General features: G+C 34.9%; 15 protein-coding genes and 1 non-coding gene across 16 annotated transcripts; 5 read left to right on the top strand and 11 right to left on the bottom strand. All coding sequences in view use genetic code 12, as the record gives it.

Moving 5' to 3' along the window:
* Nucleotides 1–118: 118 nt before the first annotated feature.
* On the top strand, nt 119–2,719 carry DEHA2C02244g (DEHA2C02244p; the record flags this gene model as incomplete). The annotated part of the gene is made up of 1 exon (XM_457778.1): nt 119–2,719. One exon carries the CDS (start codon nt 119–121, stop codon nt 2,717–2,719), a length of 2,601 nt encoding a protein of 866 aa, XP_457778.2.
* A 625-nt stretch (nt 2,720–3,344) lies between these two features.
* Nucleotides 3,345–4,031, top strand: DEHA2C02222g (DEHA2C02222p; the record flags this gene model as incomplete). Its single annotated transcript, XM_457777.2, has 1 exon — nt 3,345–4,031. One exon carries the CDS (start codon nt 3,345–3,347, stop codon nt 4,029–4,031), a length of 687 nt encoding a protein of 228 aa, XP_457777.2.
* A 189-nt stretch (nt 4,032–4,220) lies between these two features.
* On the bottom strand, nt 4,221–5,312 carry DEHA2C02200g (DEHA2C02200p; the record flags this gene model as incomplete). Its single annotated transcript, XM_457776.1, has 1 exon — nt 4,221–5,312. The coding sequence occupies one exon, from the start codon at nt 5,310–5,312 to the stop codon at nt 4,221–4,223; it is 1,092 nt and encodes a 363-aa protein (XP_457776.1).
* Nucleotides 5,313–5,491: 179 nt separating this feature from the next.
* DEHA2C02178g (DEHA2C02178p) lies at nt 5,492–6,358 on the bottom strand (the record flags this gene model as incomplete). The annotated part of the gene is made up of 1 exon (XM_457775.1): nt 5,492–6,358. One exon carries the CDS (start codon nt 6,356–6,358, stop codon nt 5,492–5,494), a length of 867 nt encoding a protein of 288 aa, XP_457775.1.
* A 173-nt stretch (nt 6,359–6,531) lies between these two features.
* DEHA2C02156g (DEHA2C02156p) lies at nt 6,532–9,234 on the bottom strand (the record flags this gene model as incomplete). Its single annotated transcript, XM_002770110.1, has 1 exon — nt 6,532–9,234. One exon carries the CDS (start codon nt 9,232–9,234, stop codon nt 6,532–6,534), a length of 2,703 nt encoding a protein of 900 aa, XP_002770156.1.
* Nucleotides 9,235–9,512: 278 nt separating this feature from the next.
* DEHA2C02134g (DEHA2C02134p) lies at nt 9,513–10,610 on the bottom strand (the record flags this gene model as incomplete). Its single annotated transcript, XM_457773.1, has 1 exon — nt 9,513–10,610. One exon carries the CDS (start codon nt 10,608–10,610, stop codon nt 9,513–9,515), a length of 1,098 nt encoding a protein of 365 aa, XP_457773.1.
* Nucleotides 10,611–10,781: 171 nt separating this feature from the next.
* On the top strand, nt 10,782–11,153 carry DEHA2C02112g (DEHA2C02112p; the record flags this gene model as incomplete). The annotated part of the gene is made up of 1 exon (XM_457772.1): nt 10,782–11,153. One exon carries the CDS (start codon nt 10,782–10,784, stop codon nt 11,151–11,153), a length of 372 nt encoding a protein of 123 aa, XP_457772.2.
* A 309-nt stretch (nt 11,154–11,462) lies between these two features.
* Nucleotides 11,463–11,795, bottom strand: DEHA2C02090g (DEHA2C02090p; the record flags this gene model as incomplete). Its single annotated transcript, XM_457771.1, has 1 exon — nt 11,463–11,795. One exon carries the CDS (start codon nt 11,793–11,795, stop codon nt 11,463–11,465), a length of 333 nt encoding a protein of 110 aa, XP_457771.1.
* Nucleotides 11,796–11,932: 137 nt separating this feature from the next.
* On the bottom strand, nt 11,933–13,573 carry DEHA2C02068g (DEHA2C02068p; the record flags this gene model as incomplete). Its single annotated transcript, XM_457770.1, has 1 exon — nt 11,933–13,573. One exon carries the CDS (start codon nt 13,571–13,573, stop codon nt 11,933–11,935), a length of 1,641 nt encoding a protein of 546 aa, XP_457770.2.
* Nucleotides 13,574–14,031: 458 nt separating this feature from the next.
* DEHA2C02046g (60S ribosomal protein L26) lies at nt 14,032–14,759 on the bottom strand (the record flags this gene model as incomplete). Its single annotated transcript, XM_457769.2, has 2 exons — nt 14,032–14,396; nt 14,741–14,759. 2 exons carry the CDS (start codon nt 14,757–14,759, stop codon nt 14,032–14,034), a joined length of 384 nt encoding a protein of 127 aa, XP_457769.2.
* Nucleotides 14,760–15,155: 396 nt separating this feature from the next.
* On the bottom strand, nt 15,156–15,240 carry DEHA2C02024r. The gene is given in 2 exon segments: nt 15,156–15,192; nt 15,202–15,240. It is a non-coding gene; the product is annotated as a tRNA-Arg (tRNA).
* Nucleotides 15,241–15,658: 418 nt separating this feature from the next.
* Nucleotides 15,659–16,540, top strand: DEHA2C02002g (DEHA2C02002p; the record flags this gene model as incomplete). The annotated part of the gene is made up of 1 exon (XM_457768.1): nt 15,659–16,540. One exon carries the CDS (start codon nt 15,659–15,661, stop codon nt 16,538–16,540), a length of 882 nt encoding a protein of 293 aa, XP_457768.1.
* A 401-nt stretch (nt 16,541–16,941) lies between these two features.
* DEHA2C01980g (DEHA2C01980p) lies at nt 16,942–20,154 on the bottom strand (the record flags this gene model as incomplete). The annotated part of the gene is made up of 1 exon (XM_457767.1): nt 16,942–20,154. The coding sequence occupies one exon, from the start codon at nt 20,152–20,154 to the stop codon at nt 16,942–16,944; it is 3,213 nt and encodes a 1,070-aa protein (XP_457767.2).
* Nucleotides 20,155–20,538: 384 nt separating this feature from the next.
* On the bottom strand, nt 20,539–21,093 carry DEHA2C01958g (DEHA2C01958p; the record flags this gene model as incomplete). The annotated part of the gene is made up of 1 exon (XM_457766.1): nt 20,539–21,093. The coding sequence occupies one exon, from the start codon at nt 21,091–21,093 to the stop codon at nt 20,539–20,541; it is 555 nt and encodes a 184-aa protein (XP_457766.2).
* Nucleotides 21,094–21,314: 221 nt separating this feature from the next.
* DEHA2C01936g (DEHA2C01936p) lies at nt 21,315–23,453 on the top strand (the record flags this gene model as incomplete). The annotated part of the gene is made up of 1 exon (XM_457765.1): nt 21,315–23,453. One exon carries the CDS (start codon nt 21,315–21,317, stop codon nt 23,451–23,453), a length of 2,139 nt encoding a protein of 712 aa, XP_457765.2.
* A 98-nt stretch (nt 23,454–23,551) lies between these two features.
* Nucleotides 23,552–24,883, bottom strand: DEHA2C01914g (DEHA2C01914p; the record flags this gene model as incomplete). The annotated part of the gene is made up of 1 exon (XM_457764.1): nt 23,552–24,883. The coding sequence occupies one exon, from the start codon at nt 24,881–24,883 to the stop codon at nt 23,552–23,554; it is 1,332 nt and encodes a 443-aa protein (XP_457764.2).
* Nucleotides 24,884–24,896: the final 13 nt, after the last annotated feature.

Here is a 24,896-nt window from a genome sequence, read left to right as displayed (position 1 = left end):
GGCATTTGTTTGTTAAGATCCTGGTCTTATATTTGAATAACGGTTAGAAAGAATCGGATTAAATATTATAACATCCATTTAGGAGGTTTTAGTTTAGAAAGAGACAAAGCAGAACAAAATGGATATTCTTCAAATATTAGAAAATGCATTATTAAATCCTGATGCATCAAAGAGAGCGGAAGCAGAACGTCAATTGGACGAGGCCGCTAAGAATCATTTTGTTGAATACATAGGGTTGCTTACCGATGCATTGGCTAATGAGGAAGCCAAGACTGAAGTGAGAATGTTGGCAGGTATTGGTTTAAAGAATCAGTTGACTTCAAAGGAACAGAAAACAAGATTAGAGCAACAAAACAGATGGATTTCATTGGAAGTAACGGCGAAGAATAAGATAAAGGAAACTTCTATGAAGGCATTATTGACTACTGACGATAGGGTTGCGGGTTCTGTTGCACAATTGGTAGCTGCTATTGCAGATATAGAATTGCCAAGAAATGAATGGCCGGAGTTGATTCCAATTATAATCGAGAATACTAAAACTGACAGACCGGTAAATGTTAAGCGTGCTTCCTTGTTAGCAATTGGTTATATTTGTGACACTGCAGATCCAAATAACCCAACGATTGTGGCACAAGCCAATGGTATTTTGATAGCTATTATCCAAGGTGTTCAAAGTAACGAACCTTCGAAGATTGTGAGATTGACAGCTTTAAATGCTTTGGTTAACTCGTTAGAATTCATCAAGTTTAATTTTGAAAGAGAAGGTGAAAGAAACTACATCATGCAGGTTGTATGTGAAGCTACTCAAGCCGATGACAGTGAATTACAAGCCAGCGCATTTGGATGTCTTGCAAGAATCATGTCCTTATATTACCGGTTCATGGCTATATATATGGAAAAGGCTTTATACGGTTTAACTGTATCGGGTATGCAAAGTGCGGACGAAAGGGTTGCATGCATGGCTGTTGAATTCTGGTCTACTGTGTGTGAGGAAGAATTAGAAATAACCTTACAAAGAGAAGAATATGGTATTGAAGCACAACCTGAATTAGTAAGTTATAACTTTGCTCTTGTTGCTATTCAAGATGTATTACCTACATTATTGACATTATTGACTAGGCAAAATGAAGATCCAGAAGATGATGATTGGTCAGTAGCTATGGCTGCAGGTTCTTGTTTACAATTATTCGCTCAGAATACAGGAAATTATGTTGTTGAAGCTACGTTGCAATTCGTTGCAGCTAATATTGGCAATACAACCGACTGGAGAGCGCGTGAAGCTTCTGTTATGGCTTTCGGATCTATTTTGGATGGTCCAGATCGTGAACAATTGAGGAGTTTGATCGGTCAAGCCTTGGAACCAATATTACTACTCATCAAAGATGAATCATTACATGTGAAAGAAACGGTTGCATGGTGTTTGGGTAGAATTGCCGATTTAGTTGTTGATGCAATTGACATCAATCAACATTTGCAAAGTCTTTTGGAAGCATTGGTTACCGGATTACAAGATCATCCTAAAGTGTCGACTAATTGTTGTTGGACATTAATGAATTTATTAGAGCAATTATGTTCTGATGGACCTAAACAAGAAACAACAGTTATGTCTCCATATTATCAGACTATTGTTCCAATATTAGTACAATTGTCTAATAAATCGGATAATGAATATAGCTCCAGAGCGTCGGCTTATGAAGCATTATCTACATTTGTTATATACAGTGGTAACGATTCCATGGCGATCATTCAAAACCTTGCTAGTGAAGTCTTGAACCGTTTAGAATCTACTATTGGAATGCAACAACAAGTTCTCACCAGTGAAGATAAGGCTAATTTAGAAGAATTGCAAGTTAATATTTTATCCTTATTAACCAATATTATCAGGAGATTAAGTAATGAAGTCTCCCAAGCTTCTGATAATTTGATGTCTATGTTTTTGAAGTTGTTAGATGCTCAAGAACCAAATGCTTTAATTGAGGAAGATATTTTCATAGCTATTTCGGCAGTAGCTGGTGCAACTGGTCAAAACTTCTTGAAATACATGGAAGCTTTCTTGCCATTCTTAACTAAGGCCTTACAAAATACTGAGTCTCCTACATGTAACACTGCAGTTGGATTGGTTGCGGATTTATCACATTCGTTAGGAACATCAATCTTGCCATACTTGGAAGGGTTAATGAATATTTTAGGTGCTAATTTGAATAATACTGAAGTTAAGAGAGACTTAAGACCAGTTATATTGTCCTGTTTTGGTGATATTGCAACTTCAATTGGTAGTAATTTCCAACCCTACACGGATTTTGTAATGCAGATATGTATATCAGCTTCCAATATTGAACCAGAAGACAGTTCCATGGAGACTATTGATTATGTTTTAAATGTTAAAGAATCAGTTTTAGATTGTTACGTCGGTATTGTCGGTGGATTGCACGACAATCCTCAAGCCATTTATCCTTATGTTGCACCTATTTTCCAATTTTTACAATTAGTCTCTTTGGATATCAATATGTCAACCACGGACTCAGTTGCCAGATCAGCCACTGGTTTATTGGGTGACATAGGTGCTATGTTTCCATCTGGTGAATTCAAACAAGCTTACATGCAACCATGGGTTACAGAATTTATTAAGAAGACAAGATCGAATCTAATTTTCCTGCAATCGACAAAAGATACTGCAAGATGGGCTAGGGATCAACAAAAAAGACAAATTAATGTGTAACTGATTTAATTTTACGTGAGTGATTTGTCTCCCTTTCCTCATATCATTGAGTTGCTAGATCTCTCTGATATCTCTGAATATTTTTATCATACACTTTCTCATTTATCCTATTGACATGTTCTCCTTTCGGGTATGTTTTTATCTCTCACTTCTCTCTCTTGTCTTATAATCTCTAACTCTTTGATGTCCTCTAATGTCTCATAATTTCCATCTCTAATATTACCTCTTTATTTCTTATTGAAATTTTACTCTACCTTAATATCTTGTGCATATATATATATCTTTCATGGCTTCTTTTATTATTTTGCATCTCTTATTCTGATTATTTATCTTCATTATATGAATTATTCTAGATTATTATATTTCATCCATAGGTTTCAATCAATAAGTATTTCCATCACAGTGACGAAAATTGTACGCGCTAACTTTTTATATTGAAATGAATAATATTCTTTATAACTACTTATATTCGTCCAAAGGGTTGGCGTTAGTCAAACTCAAACTCAAACAAAGTTCACTCCGGCTTTTTTTTTCATTAGAGATTCATAGTGATTTATTTCTTTCCCTTCTGACTAAATTTTCAAAACGAATTAATCGACTACAAATAACACCAACCATTACTACAATGGAATCTTCTACTTCTTTAGTGGTGGAATATAACCCAATACCGTTTGATCATACCTACATCCTATACGATCCAAATGATTTAATATCAATGGCATCGGTTCACATGTCACTTTTACCAATATATATTATGGTATTTTATACAGCTTGGTTCTTGATCACCCGAGAGATTGAACCTGTCGTAATAGTCGGCGGACATTTAATTGGTGAAGTTGCAAATAAAGTCATTAAAAAGCTTATTAAACAGCCAAGGCCAGATTTTCATAAAGATTTCGGAAGTGGCTCTTATAGTTTATCGTTTGGTATGCCATCTGCACATTCTCAATTCATGGGATTGTTTGGAGCGTATTTTGTATGCATATTCTTGTTCAGAATGTCTCATTTAACACGATTACAGAGATGGCTTGGGTGCTTCGTTTTGGTGGTATCTTCCACTGCAGTTGCGTTTTCAAGGGTTTATTTATTGTATCATACTATTCAGCAGGTCGCTGTGGGAATTATGTTCGGCACTTTCCTAGGCATTTTCTATTTCATTTTAACCTCTATCGCCAGAGATATTGGTTTGGTAGATTGGGTATTAAATTGGCCTATTGTTAAGTATTTTTACGTTAAAGATTCATATTTCCACTGCTACCAAACATTTGAAGACGAATATGTTTCAAATTTACAACGTAAAAATACTCGTTAAATATAGCTTGAGTTATTCAAGTATTGCATTGATTGTTGTCTAATACTAAGAGATAAAACGATTTACATAAAAAATAGTGTAGATATATATATATATCAGTTAATATCAGGTATTAAAATTAGAATGATTGTAGAAAAAAATCGAAGTAAAATATGTAGAACCGTAGGTTCTTCGCATGCTTCTCAAGCCTTAAAATTCATCCCATTTATCGTCGTTCTTCCAATCATCATCCTTCTTGGATTTACCACCACCTAAACTATCCAATTTGGTCTTTTGTTGTGGTTTTTGAAGTCCAAAGGCTGGCGTTACACCTTCTGATTCATCTTGCACATTTAATCCATCAAAGAGTTTACCGAACTTGGAATCAGGCGCATTATGTTCATTAGTAAATTTTTGGAATGTTTCTTGTCCATATTTACCAGTTTCTTGCATCTTTTGGCCAAACTGAGCCATAGCTCTCTTGGCTTCTCCACTTAATTCACTTTCTTGTAATTGATTAATACCCGGTTTGATGACACTTTCATGCACTTCGTTGACTGATTTGGCCACGGTGTTGGAAAATAATCCCCAACCCTTGGATAAGGTTCCAAATGGGTCACTTTGAAAGTTGTCTATAGTAAACCCGGATAAGGATCCACCTTGGTTAGAAGATTGCGAAGCTGGTGTATTACCAAATCCTCCATACTTACCACCTTGTGAAGGTGGTAAACTATCTGATCTAGTACCATTCTTTGAGCCTAACTCAGCAAAATAAGATTCGTTCTTTTGCTTCTGGTCACTTGGTAACGGAGTGCCACGACGAGATTGGATTTTCTCTTGCTGTTTAGGAGCAGAGTTTGAAGTTGTATCGTCGGATGCTGAAGCTGCGTTGATGTCTGGTAATGATTGCCCAGAATGATCCTTTGGCGTAAATTCCTTTCCTTCAATTTCGCAAGTTAATTTCTCCTTGTAATCTTCAGCAACGTAGTTGTCGTATTTCTGTCTAGCATCTAATTTCAAATCAACACCATTTTCACTGAAGTAATTTTTCAACTTCTCGTTTCCACCCTTCTCCATTCTCAAAACCTCTTCTGGCTTAAATTGATCCATGGTAATAGATCTAACAAACGAAATATGGACACCCAAGCCTCTATGTATACCAGCACATTCAAGACAAATAAAAATCCCAAACTTTGGCGATGCCCATTGAGGATTTGGAGCAGCACAGTCACAACATGTTTTATTAGAGCCGTTTTTTTGTAAAACTAATAATTTTCTTCGAGTTTCCGGATCAATAGACATCGTTATCTATTATGATATATTTGTCTCAAGAATTTTGTTTCCAAAATAAGATGTCTATGATTCAATACTAATCAAACAAATTAAGTAGTTCATCATTGATCGGAAAGTGTTGATGTCAAGTCAAAACGCGTTCATATTACACAGGCACACGACTACTTTATTACTATAGACTTATATGCTTATAACTTATTAACTTTTTGAGTGTTCAATTCAACTAGCTTTACCGGATACAAGTGGCTTGTCGAATTATTACCAGTGTGCCATGCTCCACCATCAACAATTTGTACTGTACCCGTAACATAACTTGCTGCAGGAGAAAATAAATAAACTGTAGCTTCGGCAATATCTCTAGTAGTACCCAACCTTCCCATTGGAATCTTTGAGGTGAAACTGTCGAGGTCAGGAACCAATCTCTTCAAACCTTCTGTGCCTTCAATTCCACCTGGGGCAATACAATTACTTCTGATACCAAGAGGACCCAATTCTACAGCCAATGCATTGGATAAGGCATCAACCCCAGCCTTAGCAGCAGCAACATGGATTTGAAATGGTATACCATAGTAGTGCAATGTAGCACTAACAAAGATTATAGAACCCTTGTTTTTCTTCAACTGCTCGAAACAAGCTTTCACGGTGTTGAAAGAACCCAATAAGTCGATGGAAACCACGGATTTAAACGCATTGCTTGACAAGTGGTTGAAATCGCTTAAGAAGTTACCAGCGGCACCAGCAATAACGAAATCAATTCTTCCTAATTGCTCCACTGTGTTCTCCACAGCTTTCGCAATCGAGTGTACATCCCTAACATCAGTATTTGGACATGCAATAACCTTACAATCTGGTCTCAATTCATCCATTTCTCTGGCCGCCTGTTTAGTTTTCTCTGGGTTTCTACCTACTATAGCTGCGTTGGCACCCAAAAGAATCATTGCTTCAGTTTGGATTCGGCATATTGTTCCAGCTCCTCCAGTAACAAACAAAACCTTCCCCTTAAACAAATCTGGTTTCCAGGAACCGTTAGTTACAAATGACTGATCTAAACCCATATTGTCTTACTTCTACACTTCTTAATTCTAGGGAAAAACATGAATATATATATATGATTTAATTTCTCCGCAACATTTTACACCGAGGATAAAAAGAAAATCCGGAGACCGAACTACAAGCTTTAGTGGAATATGGTGCACAATATGTATTTATGTATCTATTAGTTACCGGCTTATATATTGTTGTTGTTATTATTATTAGTATTAGTATTGGTAGACCTCAACCTTAAGGCTATTTCCTTACCAGCATTGGAGAATTTTTTTCTTATGCTAGCAGACAACTTCTTTTTACCTCGACCAGGTTCGAGATCTGCAGGCCCTAGTATATTATTGGAAGAAGAACCATTATCGTTTTCCTGTAGAACAAAATTACTTTCTTCATTTTCTTCGTCATTCTCACGTAGTCTTTTCTCCCCATTTCCTAGCATGTTACTTTCCATGTCTTTTTCAATATCTTCAAACAAATTATTAGGCTTAGAAGGTCCATTAGATGACTTATTCTCAATTTTATACCCATTATCGTCATCATGTTTTATTGGGGTCGATGCATTATGTCTGTTTAGGTACTCATCCTCGGAATTGAAGCTCGTGTCTGGTCCTGAAGCACTCTTGGTATTATTATTATCATAGAAACCACTTTCGACTATATGTATCAAATCTGTGCCTATTGTAACATAATTAATTTCATTTTGGAAGAACTCTTTATAGTTCTTATATAGATATGTAGCATAAAGCTTGAAATTTTGTCTTTTTCCATGATTAATTGTGGCATCACAATTTTTCAAGATTACTTCGAGAAAATCCAAACATGCCGAATTGGCCAAATTATTTTGATCAGAAACGGACTTAAAGAACCCCATGAAATATGATAGGATATCAGTACTGACAGTGTAACGAGAATAAAAATTATCATTCAACAAAATCACGCTTCTTAAACATCTGATAGCACTTAGCTTTAAGGTTGTCTTGGTATTAATTGCAAGTATCTTAGCCACACCCAATAATATGTTATTCTCTAAGAAAAAAGGTCTAGAGATGGGAACATCATGTTCTTTAGTGCAAGCTATAATTAAGTCACAAAGGTTTTGACAAAGTAGTTCATCACCTGTGATTCTTCTTATTATTTCATCATTGCTCGTCTCTTTTGCTAGATCAATCAAGTTCGCAAACAAATTTGGGGCAGCTTGAGAATAGAAAGCTTTAAAATAATTATTCGTATTGATATCAGCACATTCATCAGAAGCATTGCTTTCATCGTGTTGGGGTTTATTCAAAGAATTGAATTCATTCTTCAAATGATCGAAGTCGCTATTACTGCTAGCAGCATTTCTCGCTATATTTGAATCGAGCAAAATCCTTAATGCTTCAAATGCTTGCATTTTCAAGCCTGAGTTTTTATCCTCAACCAATAATTTTGATAGAATTAATATCAATGTCATGTCGTCTGATAAATTTAACTTCAATGGTTTTGACTCTAATATAGTTTCATCGTGGTCAATATTAATATCATCGTTAGATATATTAGCAGGCGGGTCGCTGCTGTCTATTTCCTCGTCCTTATCAATAGAACTAACAAGAGAAACATCCAGTTCAATAATTACAACTATAAGTTCAGTTCCCAATACTCTTATCGTATTTTCAGTATCCTGTAATGCAAAGCGAATCATACTGAATAATCCTGATTTCACCAATGTTGAAAAGAATTCAGATTGATATGATTGTAAAGATTTTGCAATTAATATATACTGATGCAACATCTTTACCCCATCTCGTTTCATTTCTATTTTATCATCTACTTCATAAATTTTGAACAACTTCTCTAGAAAATTATCATTATTCCTTGAATCCTGCAAGAATTTGATTATCTCAACCTGATTAAAATATATTAATGATGATATTAAATTGAATGTTTGATCGTCCAAGAATCTTGCGAGAACGACATCCTTTAAAAAGTTTAAATGGAAATTCTTCTTGAACATGTTTAATTTACCAGCATCATCATTTACCGGTATATCAACTACAATCTTAAATTTGGATTTATCCTTTAGGAAGTCTCTATGACAGGCCTTAAAATTCGGGTACTCGTGGCAGTACTCTAATATTCCCACGAGACCTAATATTTTGTCTTCGCTCGACAAAAAGTCATCAATCAACGGAGCTTCATTATATAGTATCAATGTTTTTACTATTTCACTTAATGTATATAAATTCATCAAGTTTTTGGACTCTTCCGACTTTTTGAATACTTCTATTAGTTTTAATAAATATTGTTTTTCAGTTACGAAATTCAGTATGCAAGTCCTGGTATATTGTGAATTGGAACCCTGATTTATTATCTCCAAAGTCGCTTCAAGATTGTCGGTAGCAGGATCTTCGGGGTAATTTATGGGACCGGTGATCAATTCAGTTATATCATTACCACCATTTTGCAGATAATTATCATCGTCCACAATATTGTTATTGGGTATCACATAATACAATGATATTTCAGGGCTATAGTTCTCTTGTTGTACTTTTATGATAAATTCACATAAATCTGCACAACCTTCTGTCTCTTGGAATGATAATGCTAGATCTTTGCCTTTCAAATCTGTCCACACGATCAATGTTTCTTGCTGTCGTTGATATTGAATAGACCCTTCAAGGTATGACTTCAATATTATATTATCCGACTCTGCTTCATTCCTTACTATAAAGTATGGCTTATTTGTTTCGCTTTCAATCTCTCCAATGCAATAACCAGTTCCATTATCCAACCAGTCTTCGCCTTTTAATAAATAAACTTTCACCCTTCTTGGTGTCTTTCCCATGGTTAAACAGAGTGGTTGTGGATGCTTTTCGTCATTTTCCACCCTGCTATTTGACTTAGATGCCATTATTACTTACACAAACAATAAATGTGTTTTACGCGTCTAGCGTATAAGATATATCACTAGTGTTCGAGAGAATATTAATAAAATTTGAATAATGAAAGATAATCAATACAGAATTGAATTCCTGTCCTTAAATATATGAACCTCTTTAATATAGATATTAATAGTAACGTAAATTATTCATTTATTTCAATTTAAAACTCGTTAGTTGTTGATATTTCAATTTCGCACTATTGCTGTTAACTATTTACAAAAAAGAGCAGACGAAAGACGAAAATTATTTAATAGGTTAATAAAGCACTACTCGATAAGTGTCTGAGCCAATCAACTTTATCAACATCGTGCGTATCTTCAACTTCACCCCATTCTTCAGTTTGGAAAATGATCTCTAAGTTACCTAATTCGACAAGTTCTTCAACGGTCTTATGGTAATGATCAGCTGGAGAAGATTTATTTACCTGATACAATTCTTTCATTCTAGTCTCGTTCGAGCAGTTCGAACGTAACAATGATGCACCACACAAAAATGATTTGGCCGTTAAAATAGCTCTCTCTAAGGCAACTAATTCGTACATTGATAAATCGTTCATCCAACTCATGACAATATTCTGCGTAGTAATTGATTGCCTGTTACCACTTAAACCGTCTGTCTCACAATCTAAAAAGTTGAGGGTCACTCTTTCATTGTCGTTTTTCAATAAATTACCCTTTCTCTTAGCATAGGCTGTGAAATAGTCTTCAAACTCCTTGATTAATGGGAAATATAACTCATCTTGTTTGCTTCTCAACTGACCTTCATACTCATCCAATATAGTAAAAATTAAGCATGTATCAGTGTCAAGATACCTCAACAAGTTAACTTTGATGTCGTCGACATTTCCAACTTTGGAGATCATTTCACCGTCAATATTCTCGTTATTGTGGACATTGTACAAGTCGATGGCACGAGAAGAAAGTGATGTCAAAGGTAATGCATTAATTTTCACCTTCAAATCTGGCAAATTTGCCCACTCGTGTGCAACAAGATGGGCAAGTTGTTTTTTCTCGGCCGGTAATGATAATGGAAAGCCTAATGGAGTCTTCAATGTCTTCCCATCTAATTGCACTTCATATTGGTTCAAATCTTTATTATGAACAGCATCAACCTTTTCCCAAAACTTAGTCAAAGTCTTAGATAATCTGTTAGTATCCGACTTAATATTGTTTTCTATGGTAGTTTCGCCTAACGATTTTGATGGCTTTGGAACAAAAGATTTAAGAGAACCTTCGGTAGCACCAGCTATTCTTGACGTAGATAAAAACACCTTTGGCGCTTGATAACGCAACCCGGTTAGTCCCGATCTTGATATTCTGAAGGATTTGCTAGTTCCTCTGAGCATTGTAAAATGTGTTATTGTTTATGTATAAATCAGCTTTGAAATCATTTGAAAATTTTGGATTGAAAATCTCAAGATTTTATCGCCAAATGTAAAAACCATACTAATATTACTCTGCTTATTTACAATATACACATTTTTCCAAATAATTCCTAATCAACATCACCGTACACAATGTCTATGAATCCTGAAGCTTTACAGAAACTTTTGATTGAAATGGACAATCAATTAAACGTTTCCAGAGCAGAATTATCCATGTGTAATCTACAATTGGATAGGGTTAATACAAACTTAAATCTCATTCAACTGACTAATAAATCATTAAATAAAGTATGCAATACAAAGAATAATGAAGCAGTGTGGCAGGGTATTGGTAAAGCTTTTGTTAAAAATGATGTGAATTCTTACTTGAAAGAAATGGCTCAAGACGAGAAGGAATTTAATGAAAGCAAGGAGAACTTATCTAAAAAGAAGAATTACTTAGAGACAACTTTAGACAAGACTCTTGAAAACATGACCCAAATTGTTGGAAACGTGAAAAAATAGATACGTCTATCTTTCTGATACACATCACGATTGACTCTAACGCTAAACCTTGAGATCACTTACTATTTGTACCATATCAGCTCATATAGCTTCATTATTTGTATTAAATGCATTAAATTACTATTTCAATAGTCTAATATACATAAGTTGAGAGTATCTGACTCGGTAGAACAATTAGAAAACAGGAGGAATCATGACAATTTTTCGATTCGTTCTGAAATATCTTGAAATCTGTAGTCATTTATATCTATCATATTTACGCTTATCTGCAATTCTCATAATTCGTAACTGGCCAACCATTCATTAGATCTAATCACTATCGTCATCAACTCCTTCGTCTAAGACCTGTCTTTCCAAATCCTTCTCTTCTTGCGATCTACTTTTCTCGTGATCCATTCTTTTAGTTAAGAAAATATTTAATTGATCTTGCAAAGTGGTTAATTTTGCTCTCAATTGTCCTAATTGTGTGTCTTTAGCATCGCTTGGTTTGTCTCTGTCTTCACCACCAGCTTTTATTACAATATCTGAAATTTGGGTAGTCTTCCCATTCGTTGTATGAGGACCTTCACCAGGATGAAACTTCTGTCCTTCAGTGAAATCAGGAGCTTTATAAACAGCCGTAGGCACCAACGGATCTAACATATTGGTACTTGGTAGTTAACAATATACTTTGAATAGAAGAAAGATCGAAGGGAATTTTATATTATATGAATCATGTGATCAGATGATATTTCTTTAGTATATATACATATACATAACTATAAAAACAATAGAGTAAGCTAACTGAAGTCTTTAATTTCAATTCGTTTAGAAGAGTTCGAATATGCATTAAATTTTATTTCAATAATGTCATCAGTTGAAAAGTGTAAAGATGGAATATCGTAGCAGGAGCAAGACATTAAATACCCGTAAAATACTTTTAAAACAGTATCATCGGCAATTATCAAGATGTCACCGCTCATTCTTTCCATTTCTAAAATCAAGGGTTCTATCTTGATCGCTAAATCATGATACAGCTCTGCCCTCGAAAATCTATGATGATATGGGTCTTTCAAAAATTGTTCATATTCTGTTGGAAACTTCTCGGCGATTTCTTCGGTATTCATATTTCCAACAATTCCTGGGTTCTTCTGTGATAGCTGAATTCTGTGCCTGATGTTGATATCCTTTTCGGCAAAAAATTGAGTAGATTCGATAGTTCTTGTTTTGACAGATGTCCATACGACAAAAGAATTGTCATCAACACCGTCGACACCAGCTGCAGGGTGTCTTTCATCCACAGACAACTCTCTGCTAACTTGCGGTCTAGCCGAGCTGCCTGGACCACTCTTATCTTCGTCATCAAAGTATGTTTTTCCTTGTTCCTTCAAATATTCTGTTAAGGTTTCCGTGAGGTTTTTTGAGTATTGAATGCCTGCTTCATCTAATGGAGGGTCATACGAGTAGTCTAATGAATTCTTGTAGCAACGTGCAAAGAAAACAGAACCCAGTTTGATTCTTGAATTCATTAGAAAGAAAACAACCTTGTTGATTAGATATCCATAATTAGAATTGTGCATTTCTATTCTATCGCCAAAATTGATGAATTTAATATAAGACAATTTATTTTTATCGTCGTCTTCACCCATTTCCTGATAAAATGGAGTCAAAACCTTGATTCTCTCGCTATAATCCTTATACGCCTGCTCGTAGCTCCAATTCTGGTAATCCGGCGAAGATCTTGCTGCTTCTTCCATATTCTTCATAATTATCGCATCGTTAGTCACTGAAGATTCTACGAATATAATCTGAATGTTCAACTCAGTAAACTTCTTATGTAACTCAAATCTATACTCCGGTAATGCATTAACCGCATCGTAAATAGCAACCTGTCCTTTGTCATTCTTGAAAAAATTCAACATATCATTAAGACATTCGTTTACGATCTTTTGACGGAATTCATGAGCTTTGGGATTATCAGGTGTAGGCACAAACAAATCATGACGCAAGTCATCTTCGGCGTTCGCTCTTCTATAATTACCCAAATGGAACAGGTGTGTTTTCACACCTAACCAACGCAAATACCTAGTCAACGAGACTGACAAATGCGTTTTACCTCTTCCCGGTAAACCTGCTAATGCAATACATATTTTGCCCGCATGGAATAATCTGCCTGATTCAGTGGAATATAATTGTGCCGGTGATATATGATAAGGATCGATTTCGGCATGAACACCATCGATTCCAGTAATATCACTCATTCTTCTTTGTCCTAAAGCACCTGCTGCTGATGGCAACTCTACTAAGTTCGGTCTTAAATTATCATGAAACGACCACCTTTGATTTCTCTTCCCAGAGCTTGCATTTCTTTGTAAGGGTGCAGATCCAAACCCATTAAACAACTCACTGTCGTCCTCCGTACGGCCCATTGGGGATGACATCTTTTTTATTGAATTAAGTGTATAATTTTAAAAGAAAAACACTTTAAATTGAAATACCCCAGTAATTTTGTGTCCAGTTCACTTGCTTTATCATTAATAAATTATTGCCTCTCTCAAATATTATTTTGACAGTGAACATCATTTCTCGAATGTAGGTCATAAATGTAGAATACTACGGTGTTATATACTTCTAGTATCTGTGGAATTCTACAAGGTTACATGCGTCTAGCATCGAAACTGCTAGTGTTCGGGTAGACGTTCTAATATCTTATTGAGATTAAACTCATTAGAAAGTAGACTCTGACTCAGGGACAACCTGTCACCAAGATTCGGATAATGCATAATCTACAATTCAGCGAATTCAAATACAAAACCATTAAAGTACATTCATATTAAATAAACAAGAAAAACTTTCCTAACACGTATATAATTTTAATTTATTACAATATGAATTTAATTTATTCTGCGTTACCACCCTTTCTTTGGATTAAAGACTTTCTATCTTTATCTAAGTGTAATTTGGTGATAACAACCTTAGATGGGTGAATGTTGATTGGGACAGAAGCACCGTTGGACTTTTCCTTTTGTAATTTTTCCAATTGGATGGAGAATTTCAATCTGTAGACAGAAGAGATCTTACCTTCGGAACCCTTCTTGGAACCTCTGACAACTAAGACTTCGTCATTTTGTCTGATTGGGATAGATTTGATCTTGTATTGTTCTCTTAATTCCTTAGATAATGGAGCTGACATCAAAGCTCTTCTTTCAACAGAAGAGGAAGAGAAGTGAGCCTTTCTAGCTTTAGAACGGGAAGAAGAAACGTCTAGATATGTTAGTATATTATGTCCTTAGTACTCCAACTAGGATTTTACAAAATACATGTCGAATTATCTCTATTCCGGATGTTGGTTGGTATCTTAAATATTGAAGTCTTATTCGGCATTGCTTCCTGTAATACACGTTGTGGTTGTCATTTGTTCTCCTCATTACGGATTGATTGTCACAACTTCCAAATCTTAGCATTTCATACATCTTTGTTGACTATTGGTACTTCATTCAATTTTTATTCAATTTTCATTAATCTTCATAAATTTTTCATCCACTCGATTTACTTCGTTCACGTATCTTGCTATCCATCATGTTGGTATTCATTAAATTGATATTTACCTTGACTGATCTTGGCCATTGTTACTGATTACTAGTTTTACAAAATCACTAAGTTTTAAAATTTTTAATATACTTTTCTTTAGAAGTCTGTAATTTTCGGTATAGTACTGAGTGAAAATTTCCTCAATCTGAGAGCGAGATGAGAAATTTGCACGATGTTACACAAAATTAATATTGTAGGGTTTGACCCTCTTGTGACTGCTTTTATTTCTCGCTATCGGTCCCATTATGCTACAATAATTGGGTGCATGGTTGGATGGCTACAGCCAACAAAAGATCTACATAGTCATAATAATCATCATTTACATAGTGCTTCTCTTATTTCTTATAACTAGTAACAAAAAAAATTTCCTTGCAATTCAGTTGAGTCCGTTCTCTCAAATTATCAAAAATAGAATAAATAAAAGTTGCGATAAGCCCGAGGCGGGACTCGAACCCGCAATCATTATCTTAACTCGTTAACCGGAGGATAACACCTTAACCAATTAGGCCACAAGGGCGAATCTAGGAAGATTTCACCACAAATTTGTATATCCGTGTTTTAGTATATAGAGGACATAAACCGTTATTTGATCGTAATACGACCGATTGACGAGTTATATCGCCACTACTGGCATTAGACAGACCATTTTCGTCAACCTATTTGAAACTGTCACTTACCTAATATTTCAAACTGCACGTCATGAATTATCCTTGGTAGTGAAGTACTGGATAATGTACGGAAAAGCTACGGTATTCACAAGAATTAAACACATTAATGAGTCTCAGATATTGTGAGACACATCACAGACATGGGATCAAGTGGACAATAAGCAGCATATATGTGTAAAACGATTGCAGCCATCAGAATAGGTGTGATGGAAAATGGTTTCGGCACGCCCGACCCTCCAACGACAATTTCAATAAATTACATACATTATGTCCCATTTAGCTAGCGAATACAACAGTCTATTTGATAATATTAATATGAAATCGATATCAACGTTGGGTATATGCTTGAGAGCATCCCAAGATTTGGCCAAGACTAGGCCAATTTCTCTTTTGTCAACAAGATCCTTTGCAAATCTCACTCAAGGTACTTCAACTTACCACTCACTTAGCATACGGTCAATTAGACACAATAGGTTGGAAGCCAGATATACAAATATTTTGAACCGTAACATACTTCCATACAAGAATTATTCTACTGGTACAGCCCCACCACCACCACCTCCTCCTCCTCCTCCACATGATAAAAATGCTAAAGGAAAATTCCTTTTTAACAGAATTGGTAGAGCATTCACATTTTCATTATCATCTGTCATTGTACTTGGAGCTACATGTATATCTGTCTTGGTGGTTTATTTGATTCTTTCTGAATTGTTTCTTCCTTCTGGAGATACGAGAACGTTTAACAAGGCCGTCAGAATGTTAGAAAGTAATGAGTTAGCACACGAAGCATTGGGTTTCAAAAAGGGTCAAAGAGTCAAAGCGCATGGTGAACAACATGCCGATAAGTGGGCCCGTAACAGACCCGCTCAATCGGTAAGAACTAGAGGCGCTGATGGGAAGGACTACTTATTCATGAAGTTTCAGGTTGAATCTCCTAGTGGAAAGTACGGTACTGTTACACTTGAGCAAGTCGATAGAACTTTTTGGAGTTCTGAGTTTTTGTATATTGCATTAGATATGCCTGGCAATAAGAGAATTTACATTAAAGAACCCAAATTTCAATCTAAGAAATATGTTCCTAAGGTTGGAAGTCTCGCTAGTAATGATGGCTTTTTAGGACTTAAATGGGGCCCAAAGAAAGACGATTAGGTCATCCTTAATCTCAATGCATATTACTTATGAATAAATAAATAGCTGTCTATCGGATGATAATGACTATATTTTGTCATACATACATATTTTTTGTCAATATTGAATAGTAGTTTCCGTTGAATGATAAAATGATAACATTCTTCATATTCCGGATAAGGGCGTAATATAAATGATGTATGTATACAATATCTTAATGTAGTTTAAGTATCGATGATTCTTTTAATGTCGCAGAGTTTTCTTGAATTGATGCAAAATTTGTAAAATTCTTAAAAATTAGCAGAATCTGTAACTATGTTCAGAAATTTGCAATTTGCGATGTATACATTGATAATGCAAATCGTCTTGATCGACATAATGTTATTAAATATGTGTATATTCTATGTAATAATGATTAGTGTTTAAAATATTTCGAACAAGGCATTGAATTCCTTCTTGCCTCTGCATTCTATCATATATATGTCATCTTCTGTTGCTCTAATTAATAAGCCGGCTTTCCCTATTCTCTCAATACGATTGAACTTGTCCTCCTCACAAATTAACCAATTGTAATCGAGAGCATCCTCCAGTGGACCAGAAAGAACCAAATTATAGTAGTTTTTGTTTGTAAAATTGTCAGATATCATGTACACACTTAGGGTGTACATTGACAAGATTTTCCATGACGATGGATTATTAATCAGGTTATATGACTCTAATTGTTTTTGTAACCTGATCGTCATTTGATTTAATAAAAGGAATTTAGAATTGTCCGGATTACTCAAAACATTAGAATTTGTGATATCTGCCGAATTTAATGAAAAAAACGATTTTGCAGCTGGTAATTGTGCAGACTGCTTATTAGATTCGTTGTTTAAAGAGGAGTTTAGGCTAGTCAATGTTGATGAATTACTAGGTTTATCCTTCATGTCCATAAGTGATGATGATAAACTAACATTGGAAGATGCAAATTTTTGGGGTTTCCCAATATTACTGAGAACCCCCAAAACATTATCTAGATTAGTACTGATTGCATTTGATAAGTTTCCACTTTTACATCTAATCATAATCAATAACTTCTTGGAACTGATAGCATTCACAGCATTAATTTGTAAATCTAATGCAGACGACTGTCTAATAGACGTGGCTTTCGCATTTATTTCCATTAATAATACTGGTTTATCAATAACTTCATTATACTCCTGATCATAGACTTCCTTAAAAATAATTAACCAGCTTTTATTCAGGTCGTAGTTAACAACGATTTTTATGAACAAATTCTGATGAAGCGTTATCATTTCCCACTTACCGTACTTCTGCTTCCATTTAGATATCTTCATTGCTTCAGGAGAACAAGGTGAAATATAAAAGTCAATTGACTTATCATCATTGATGACATCTTTCAAATTTTGAGGTATGACTAAATCTTCTTCGTCCTCAATTACTTGATCCAGTAGATGTTCTTGCGATTGACCGTTGATAGTTGCGCTTGATCCATTTTTATATTGCTTGAAAAAATACATGGATGTTGATGATGGTAAGGCAAATGGTGATGGTAAGGCAGACTTTGGGGTCTGTGAAAATGACTTATCGGATACCAGTGACAATGGATCCTCCGTATCTATTGATATGTTGGTCTCAATTCTTAAGCCCTTGTGATTACTTACACTTTCGCTCGTGGTTGGCATTTCCTTTTTAGCACTCGAATTGTCCAGCTGCGATTCCACGTTGCTCGTTTTATCAATGGAATCAGTTGAGTGCATCTGCAGCTTAGATGATTTCTTAAAGAGACCGAATATGGATTTTCTCTTCTGCTTTAAAGTTGTCTCCATCTTGACAATATCTTCCGAACTTTCATTTTGGTTTATTCCTAACGCACTCATACCTGAAAGTCCATATTCCACACTGAATGAAGGATTATGATTCTTGCCAAAATTCGTTATGTCAATAGCTGAACCAGATGATAACTGGTATAATTTGTTTTTCGGTTCGGTGTTAGATAAATCTGGAACTGATGAAAATTTATGGTTAGCTTGATATTGATAACTTTCAGATATGTCGGAATTATTTGCATGAGTATCAACTTCCTCTTTAGGCACATCTCTAAGATCTGGTGTTGTGAAGCCAATTTCAGCCTGCGATGATATTGGCCTATTTTCGTTCTCGAGTACATACAAACTATCGGTTGCACTGACGAAATTGCGTTTCACAGGCTTGATATATTGAGTAGTAGGGTCGGCGTTCTCCATGTCACTGCCTATGTTGCAATTTACTTTAGATAGGTTCTCATTTATAATATTCAACGAGCGGTCATACTGAAATTTAATTGCTTCCGTTGAATCAGCTGATTTTATGGATGAACTTGACGATTTTCTTGTCTTATTCATGACCGGTGGATTGAACGGTTTTTGTACTTCTGCCAAAGAATCTTCAGAAGCAGGGTTGTGGGTATCAACGTTCGAAGCATGTTTGCCATTTCCAATTGAGTTGAATATAGGATTGGCTTGTATATTATTTTTTGAATGTCTTATACCAAAGCTTCCTCTTGGATTAATCTCTTGTTTATGCTGACAGTCTGATAGCACGTTAATACCTAGACCTGACATTCTTATATCGTTTGACTCGTTATTCGCGTTGATCAAAAAATATTGACTTATTGGAGAATCACTTTCCTCCAGCGGGAAGATACGTTCCAATTTCTTGTACCACACGTACAATAATCTAGGATCCTCACAACTGATTGTCACTGAGTTTGAGCTATGCTTTGATGAGAAATTAATAGACTTCAACAAAATCTGATTCATTGACTTTATGTAAACAATGGAAAGTTCGTTGACTCTGAATGGAGGGTACATTAAAGACCTAGGTAAGTCTTGGTTGGTAGGAACTGATAAGAGCGCTAAAGAATTGTAACTACTTCCTGATAAGTTCAAAAGCATTAACTCAATATTTGCCAACTTAATTTCATCTTTAACTATGAAGAAACTTTCATTTTTAGATCTTTCGACTATCTGGTCCATCTTAAAAAAACTGGATACTTTTGCAAAGCTTTTGGACTTAGACACTGTGTTAGCTTTGTCGGTTTCACAGAATAATTTCACATCATTAAAGCTTATATTATTCAAATATTTCACCTCCAAAAATGTGTGGTAGCTGTCAATTAGTTCAGCCAATCTTTCTTTCAAAAGAGACAATTTATCGACAATGAATGGATTTCTTAATATGAGGAGAGATTCATTTATAAACTTAATATAATTTAAGCAATTCATGATCGGTTTACCGAAGCATATTGAGCCTTCAGGTGACGAGGATTCAAGAGAATTTTCTGGATTAGAAATCTGGGATAAATATTTCTCGAATAGCACCACCCCATCTTCTTCAAGCCATATTATAAAGTCATTAACGAAATTTTTAAATAATTGAATCGAGTTTCCACTATTATTAGCCAACTCGATTGAAACATTATTTAATGAAGATAGCAATTTCTTGTTCTTGGTGAATAAACCTCTAACTATGGATGTAATGGAAGTGTTGGCTGATTTCGAAGGCTTAATATTTCCCAATATCTCAATCAAGTTGCTATTCTCAGCATTTTCAGATTCAAGAAGTTTTGTTATTAAGATTTCTGAAAGCATTGAGTTCGTTGTGTCTTCTGTTTAACCTGTAGATGGAAATTGACTAGATGCGTACTATACAAGGGATAAAGGGCTAGCTGTAGTAAATCTCCTTAGTTCTCGACTAATGTTTATCTATACCTTTATCAAGTAGATTAACAACAAGTGTAACGTTTGAATATACTTTTGGGTTATATAAAGATGAAGATAAATTATTCCTTTCAGTGGTTTAACGTACTAAAGTATTAATTTGCAATGGTAACCAGGATTTTCCTGAAAAATTAAATTATACCGTTTTAAGAAATGTAAACGCGTTTTTGCATTAAATATCGTGTTACGCTTATAGATATCCCAATATGTTAAATAGAGAGACTAAAAGAGAATATAGTCGTGTTTGACGTATATTTAGTACTCTCTAGTTACTATCCAATCTAGGATGTTCGGAAGCCCTTCGCCAGATTTTCCGCTTACCATCTGGATAGTCCATTTGTCTTTTTGAGGGATCTGCAGCGGCAAATCTAGCGTATTGGCCACTTGTTCACAGATATCTTCATGTAATTCTGGGTCTAATAAATCTATCTTATTGATCAAAATCACTAAGTAAATACCTATGAGTCTGTCTTGTAGTATAACTTTTTCTCTGAGTTCCTGATAAGATTCGTTTAGCCGCTCTAAACTCAAGCAATCGATCACCCATATAACAATGTCTGTCTGATCGAAGTAGTTTCCCCAAAAGGTTCGAAGGCTAGTCTGTCCACCGATATCCCAAACATTCAAGTTAAAATCGTTGTAGTTGATAGTATTAATTTGAAATCCTAGTGTTGGAGAAATTGTTGATATATCTTGATTTAATAGTTTTTTCGTAATTGTAGTTTTACCAGAATTATCCAATCCTAGCATTAGTATTCTGATCTCTTTATCTTTGATCTTCTGTTTCTTTATTATACTGAGTAATCCCATGATTGATATGTGTTCAAATAAAACTCCGGATCAATGGTGATATCATAAATTTGAAGTCGCATAAGATGTTTACTAATTTTTAACATCAAACTAAATCCAAAAAGAAGCTTCCACGATCACAGTGAATGGCGATTGAAATTCGTTACGATTCTTATCATAAGTATCAGTTAGTTATAAAAGGTAGTTAACATTCTAGTAACATGCAATAAGCTGATATTATAATGCCAGTTAATCAGAAGAAAACTTCTATTATAGCCAAGCGGCAAAGATCAATATTTGAGTTCACACAGACAGGTAACGATATAGATGTTCAAAATAGTTTTAACCCTTGTGAAGTTATAGATCTCACTGATGATGCTGAATCGTTTGGTGTGAAGTTAGAGCAAGAGGAGATAAATACTGGAGGCGAAATTGAAGCGATGGGAGAAAGAGAATTAGATGTTGATGCAGTAAATTGTCCGATGTGCAACCGTAGCTTGGTTGATTTTTCTATGGATAATCGAATTCTTCATATAGAAGAATGCTTATCCTTGGTCACTTTAAAGGAAGATGTACCAACCATTACAAGCGAATCAAGTGATTTAAAGAAAGAAGAAATCAACGGAACCAACAAGAGCGACGTAGATACGGGTAGGAACAAGAGAAAAAATAGACATGTGCTACCATCAGATAAGGAAAAAGAGAAATATTTGAATAAAAAAGCCAAAATCGAACATTCAAAACCTAAAGTGATAAAACCACCAGCATCGATATCAGCGTCGAGGTCCAAAGCACAGATTCCCGATGTAAAGGTGTTAACTTTTCCGGCATCAGTCAATTCTAATTATCAAATAGCAGTGGATGCATTCAATTATTCTCCCCATGAATTAATCAACAAATATTTTTTAACACACTTCCATTCCGATCACTATGGCGGAATCACTAAAAAATGGTGTTATGAGAGAGTTTTTAAAGATGGCGATGACTTTGAAGATGAAAGTAAATACAAAAAGATTATTTTTTGTTCCACAATCACTGCTAAATTGTTGTCTTTACGGTTCAGAATTGATCCAAAATTTATTATGCCGTTAGAAACGAATAGAAGATATTTAATACAAAGCTTTGATACTGATGTTGAAACTGAAGATGGTTTCATTCAAACAGATGATCTAATGCTTCCAGGATTATTTGTTACTCCTATTACTGCAAATCATTGCCCTGGTTCTGTGATATTCTTGTTTGAATCGTTGTCGAATAATGGTCAGAGGCTAAGGGTTTTACATTGTGGAGACTTCAGAGTTAATAGAGAAATTTTGGATCACCCTAGATTATTGACGTTTAATATAGCCAATCAAGGCGATCTTTGTCTAGATAAAGTTTATTTGGATACTACATATATGTCTCCATCATATAATTTTCCCAAACAAGAATTAGTATGCAATACTGTTTCTGATATGTTCTATGACTTGATTTATTCGCAAGGGGAAACTGAAACTACAGATTCATTATTCACGACTTGGTTTGGAGTATTGAAACAATCAAGGATTACCGATTTTATTACCAAACGAGATAATCAATACAAAAAGAAAAAGTTTTTAGTTTTAATAGGAACCTATGTTATTGGAAAGGAAAGGTTAGCTATATCAATTCTGCAAAGGTTAAACAATTGTCCTATTTATGTTCTGACCATTAACAGTCGAAATGATAAAGTAGACTTAGTAAAGTCTTTTGATGATAACTATTTGAATCAAGTCTTAACAACTGATGATTTGGGTGGATCGGATTCTGAATGTATGGTTCATTTGGTTCCCATGAAAATTGTTAGTTCTCTTGAGGAACTATCGAATTATTTTAATCACAACAGGTATTTTGAAAGATTTGAAAGATGTGTTGGACTTCGGCCAACTGGTTGGTCATTTCTGAATAAATACGCGTCAACCTATAAGGATGAGCAGGATTCCAATATGCAACATAGCTCTGATTTAAATAGGCTTTCGAGTTCTTGTCAGGACCTAGTGAAGATAATGAAAACTGAGCCAACGTTTTCATTCATTGAGAATATATTACCACAATCTCCTTTGCTGTCGTTAATTTCAAAATCGAAGAAAGTGAATCATGATGAATCTTTATACAGAATTTACACGCTACCTTATAGTGAACATTCTTCTTTTCGTGAATTATCATTCTTTGCAATCTTTTTGAAGATTAAAGTAATTATTCCAACAGTAAATATCAGTGATGAATCAAGTATAATAAAAATGGATAGTATAATTAAGAGTTGGGAGTTGATAAGAGAATACAAAATGAATCCAGGTAGCACTCAGGAATTAGAATCTAATGTTGCTCGAGGAATTCAAGACTTATGCATAGAAGATTTTTGATAATGAAAATGAGTCTATAAGAATTTATAAAAGCCTTTACCTAATATACATATATAACTAGATGCTATATTCATGGCGACGCGACACCGGGGTGTTATCTAATCCTGGTTACTTTTCTTTCCCTTCAATTTAGAATAATAAAGATCTAAAAATTTTTCACACTCTTCTTGAGATCCACAATTAGACCAAAAGGCTGCCAAATCACCGTCGTAGTAATGAATATGGTCACCTGCTTTGCCATTCTTATCAACGGGTAAATCAATTGGACTATGCTGTGCAGCAATTGTTCTTGCAGGCACGATGCTTGATTTACTTAAAATGAATGGGTGCCATTGTAACAAATGTGTCAAAGCAGAATCAGGTCCAAATGGGAAGTTCTCATACTTCGAGAATAATTCAAATGCCCATGCTTCAATAATAGCCCTTCCAACATAATCATTTTTAACTAAAAATGAATGAGATTCCACTTTATTTTCTGATTGTGTTATAATTAATTTAGTCAAGTCCGCATTAGAGTTACGATAAGTTTTAATTCTTCCGTCGGGTGGGATAATTGGCTGCTCTTTTAAAATTACTGGATTTAATGCTTCCGGGGACAATAAGTAGTCCTGCAAGTTAATAGACATATCCATGATTAATGAGTCTTGATCAATATACCAAAACCACTTTGCTTCAGGAAATGCAAACATTGCAGCTCTCAAACAATATAACCTCATCCATTTAGCCTTTTCCTTGGATTTCAAAATATCCATAGAATTTAAAACAGGAAGAAACTCTTGATACCAGCGAACATACACACCATAGTTTTGCTCATGGGCGTAATCAACTTTATTCTGTACGATTTTGGTTAAAGCATCTACCGAATATTTTTCAAAATCCACTGCAGTGACAATCACAATATCAGGATAATTCTTGGTATTTTTTGGTTTATAAACCACTTTATCTTGGTTCTTAAACCGATTCTTAGCTCTGGATAAACTCAGGACGGCATTTTCGTTCTCTTCCTTCACATTCTGGGTTTCAGGATTTGGATCATCAAAGGCATTTAATGATCTAACAATAATTTTTTCGATCTCAGGAGCATTTGCATCTCTTACTCTAGACTCATGAACTAACTTACTGACACCAAGCTGTTTCAATAATGGTGCATCCTCAATGGGTGGGTATATATATTTGGAAGTCGTTTCGATAGTATTCTTACTGGTTAATGGATGACCCGGAGGATATTCTAACAGCGAATTTCCACGGAATATATTGCTAACTAGACTGAATGGATTCAAGAAAAACCAAATAAACAATAAAATTGCAACGTATGTGGTTAAGTTCAGCTTTTTAAGATTCAGTATTTTATTAAAAGTAGCCGGGAATGGTAGGGAGCCTTTCAGCTTCTGATATTTGGGTTTAAATGAATTAGAGCCTGCATTGAACATCTTCCACAGCTTC

Source organism: Debaryomyces hansenii (genome assembly GCF_000006445.2).
Source record: "Debaryomyces hansenii CBS767 chromosome C complete sequence".
In the NCBI taxonomy this organism is placed as follows: domain Eukaryota; kingdom Fungi; phylum Ascomycota; class Pichiomycetes; order Serinales; family Debaryomycetaceae; genus Debaryomyces; species Debaryomyces hansenii.
This window is presented reverse-complemented; position numbering and strand designations above follow the sequence as displayed.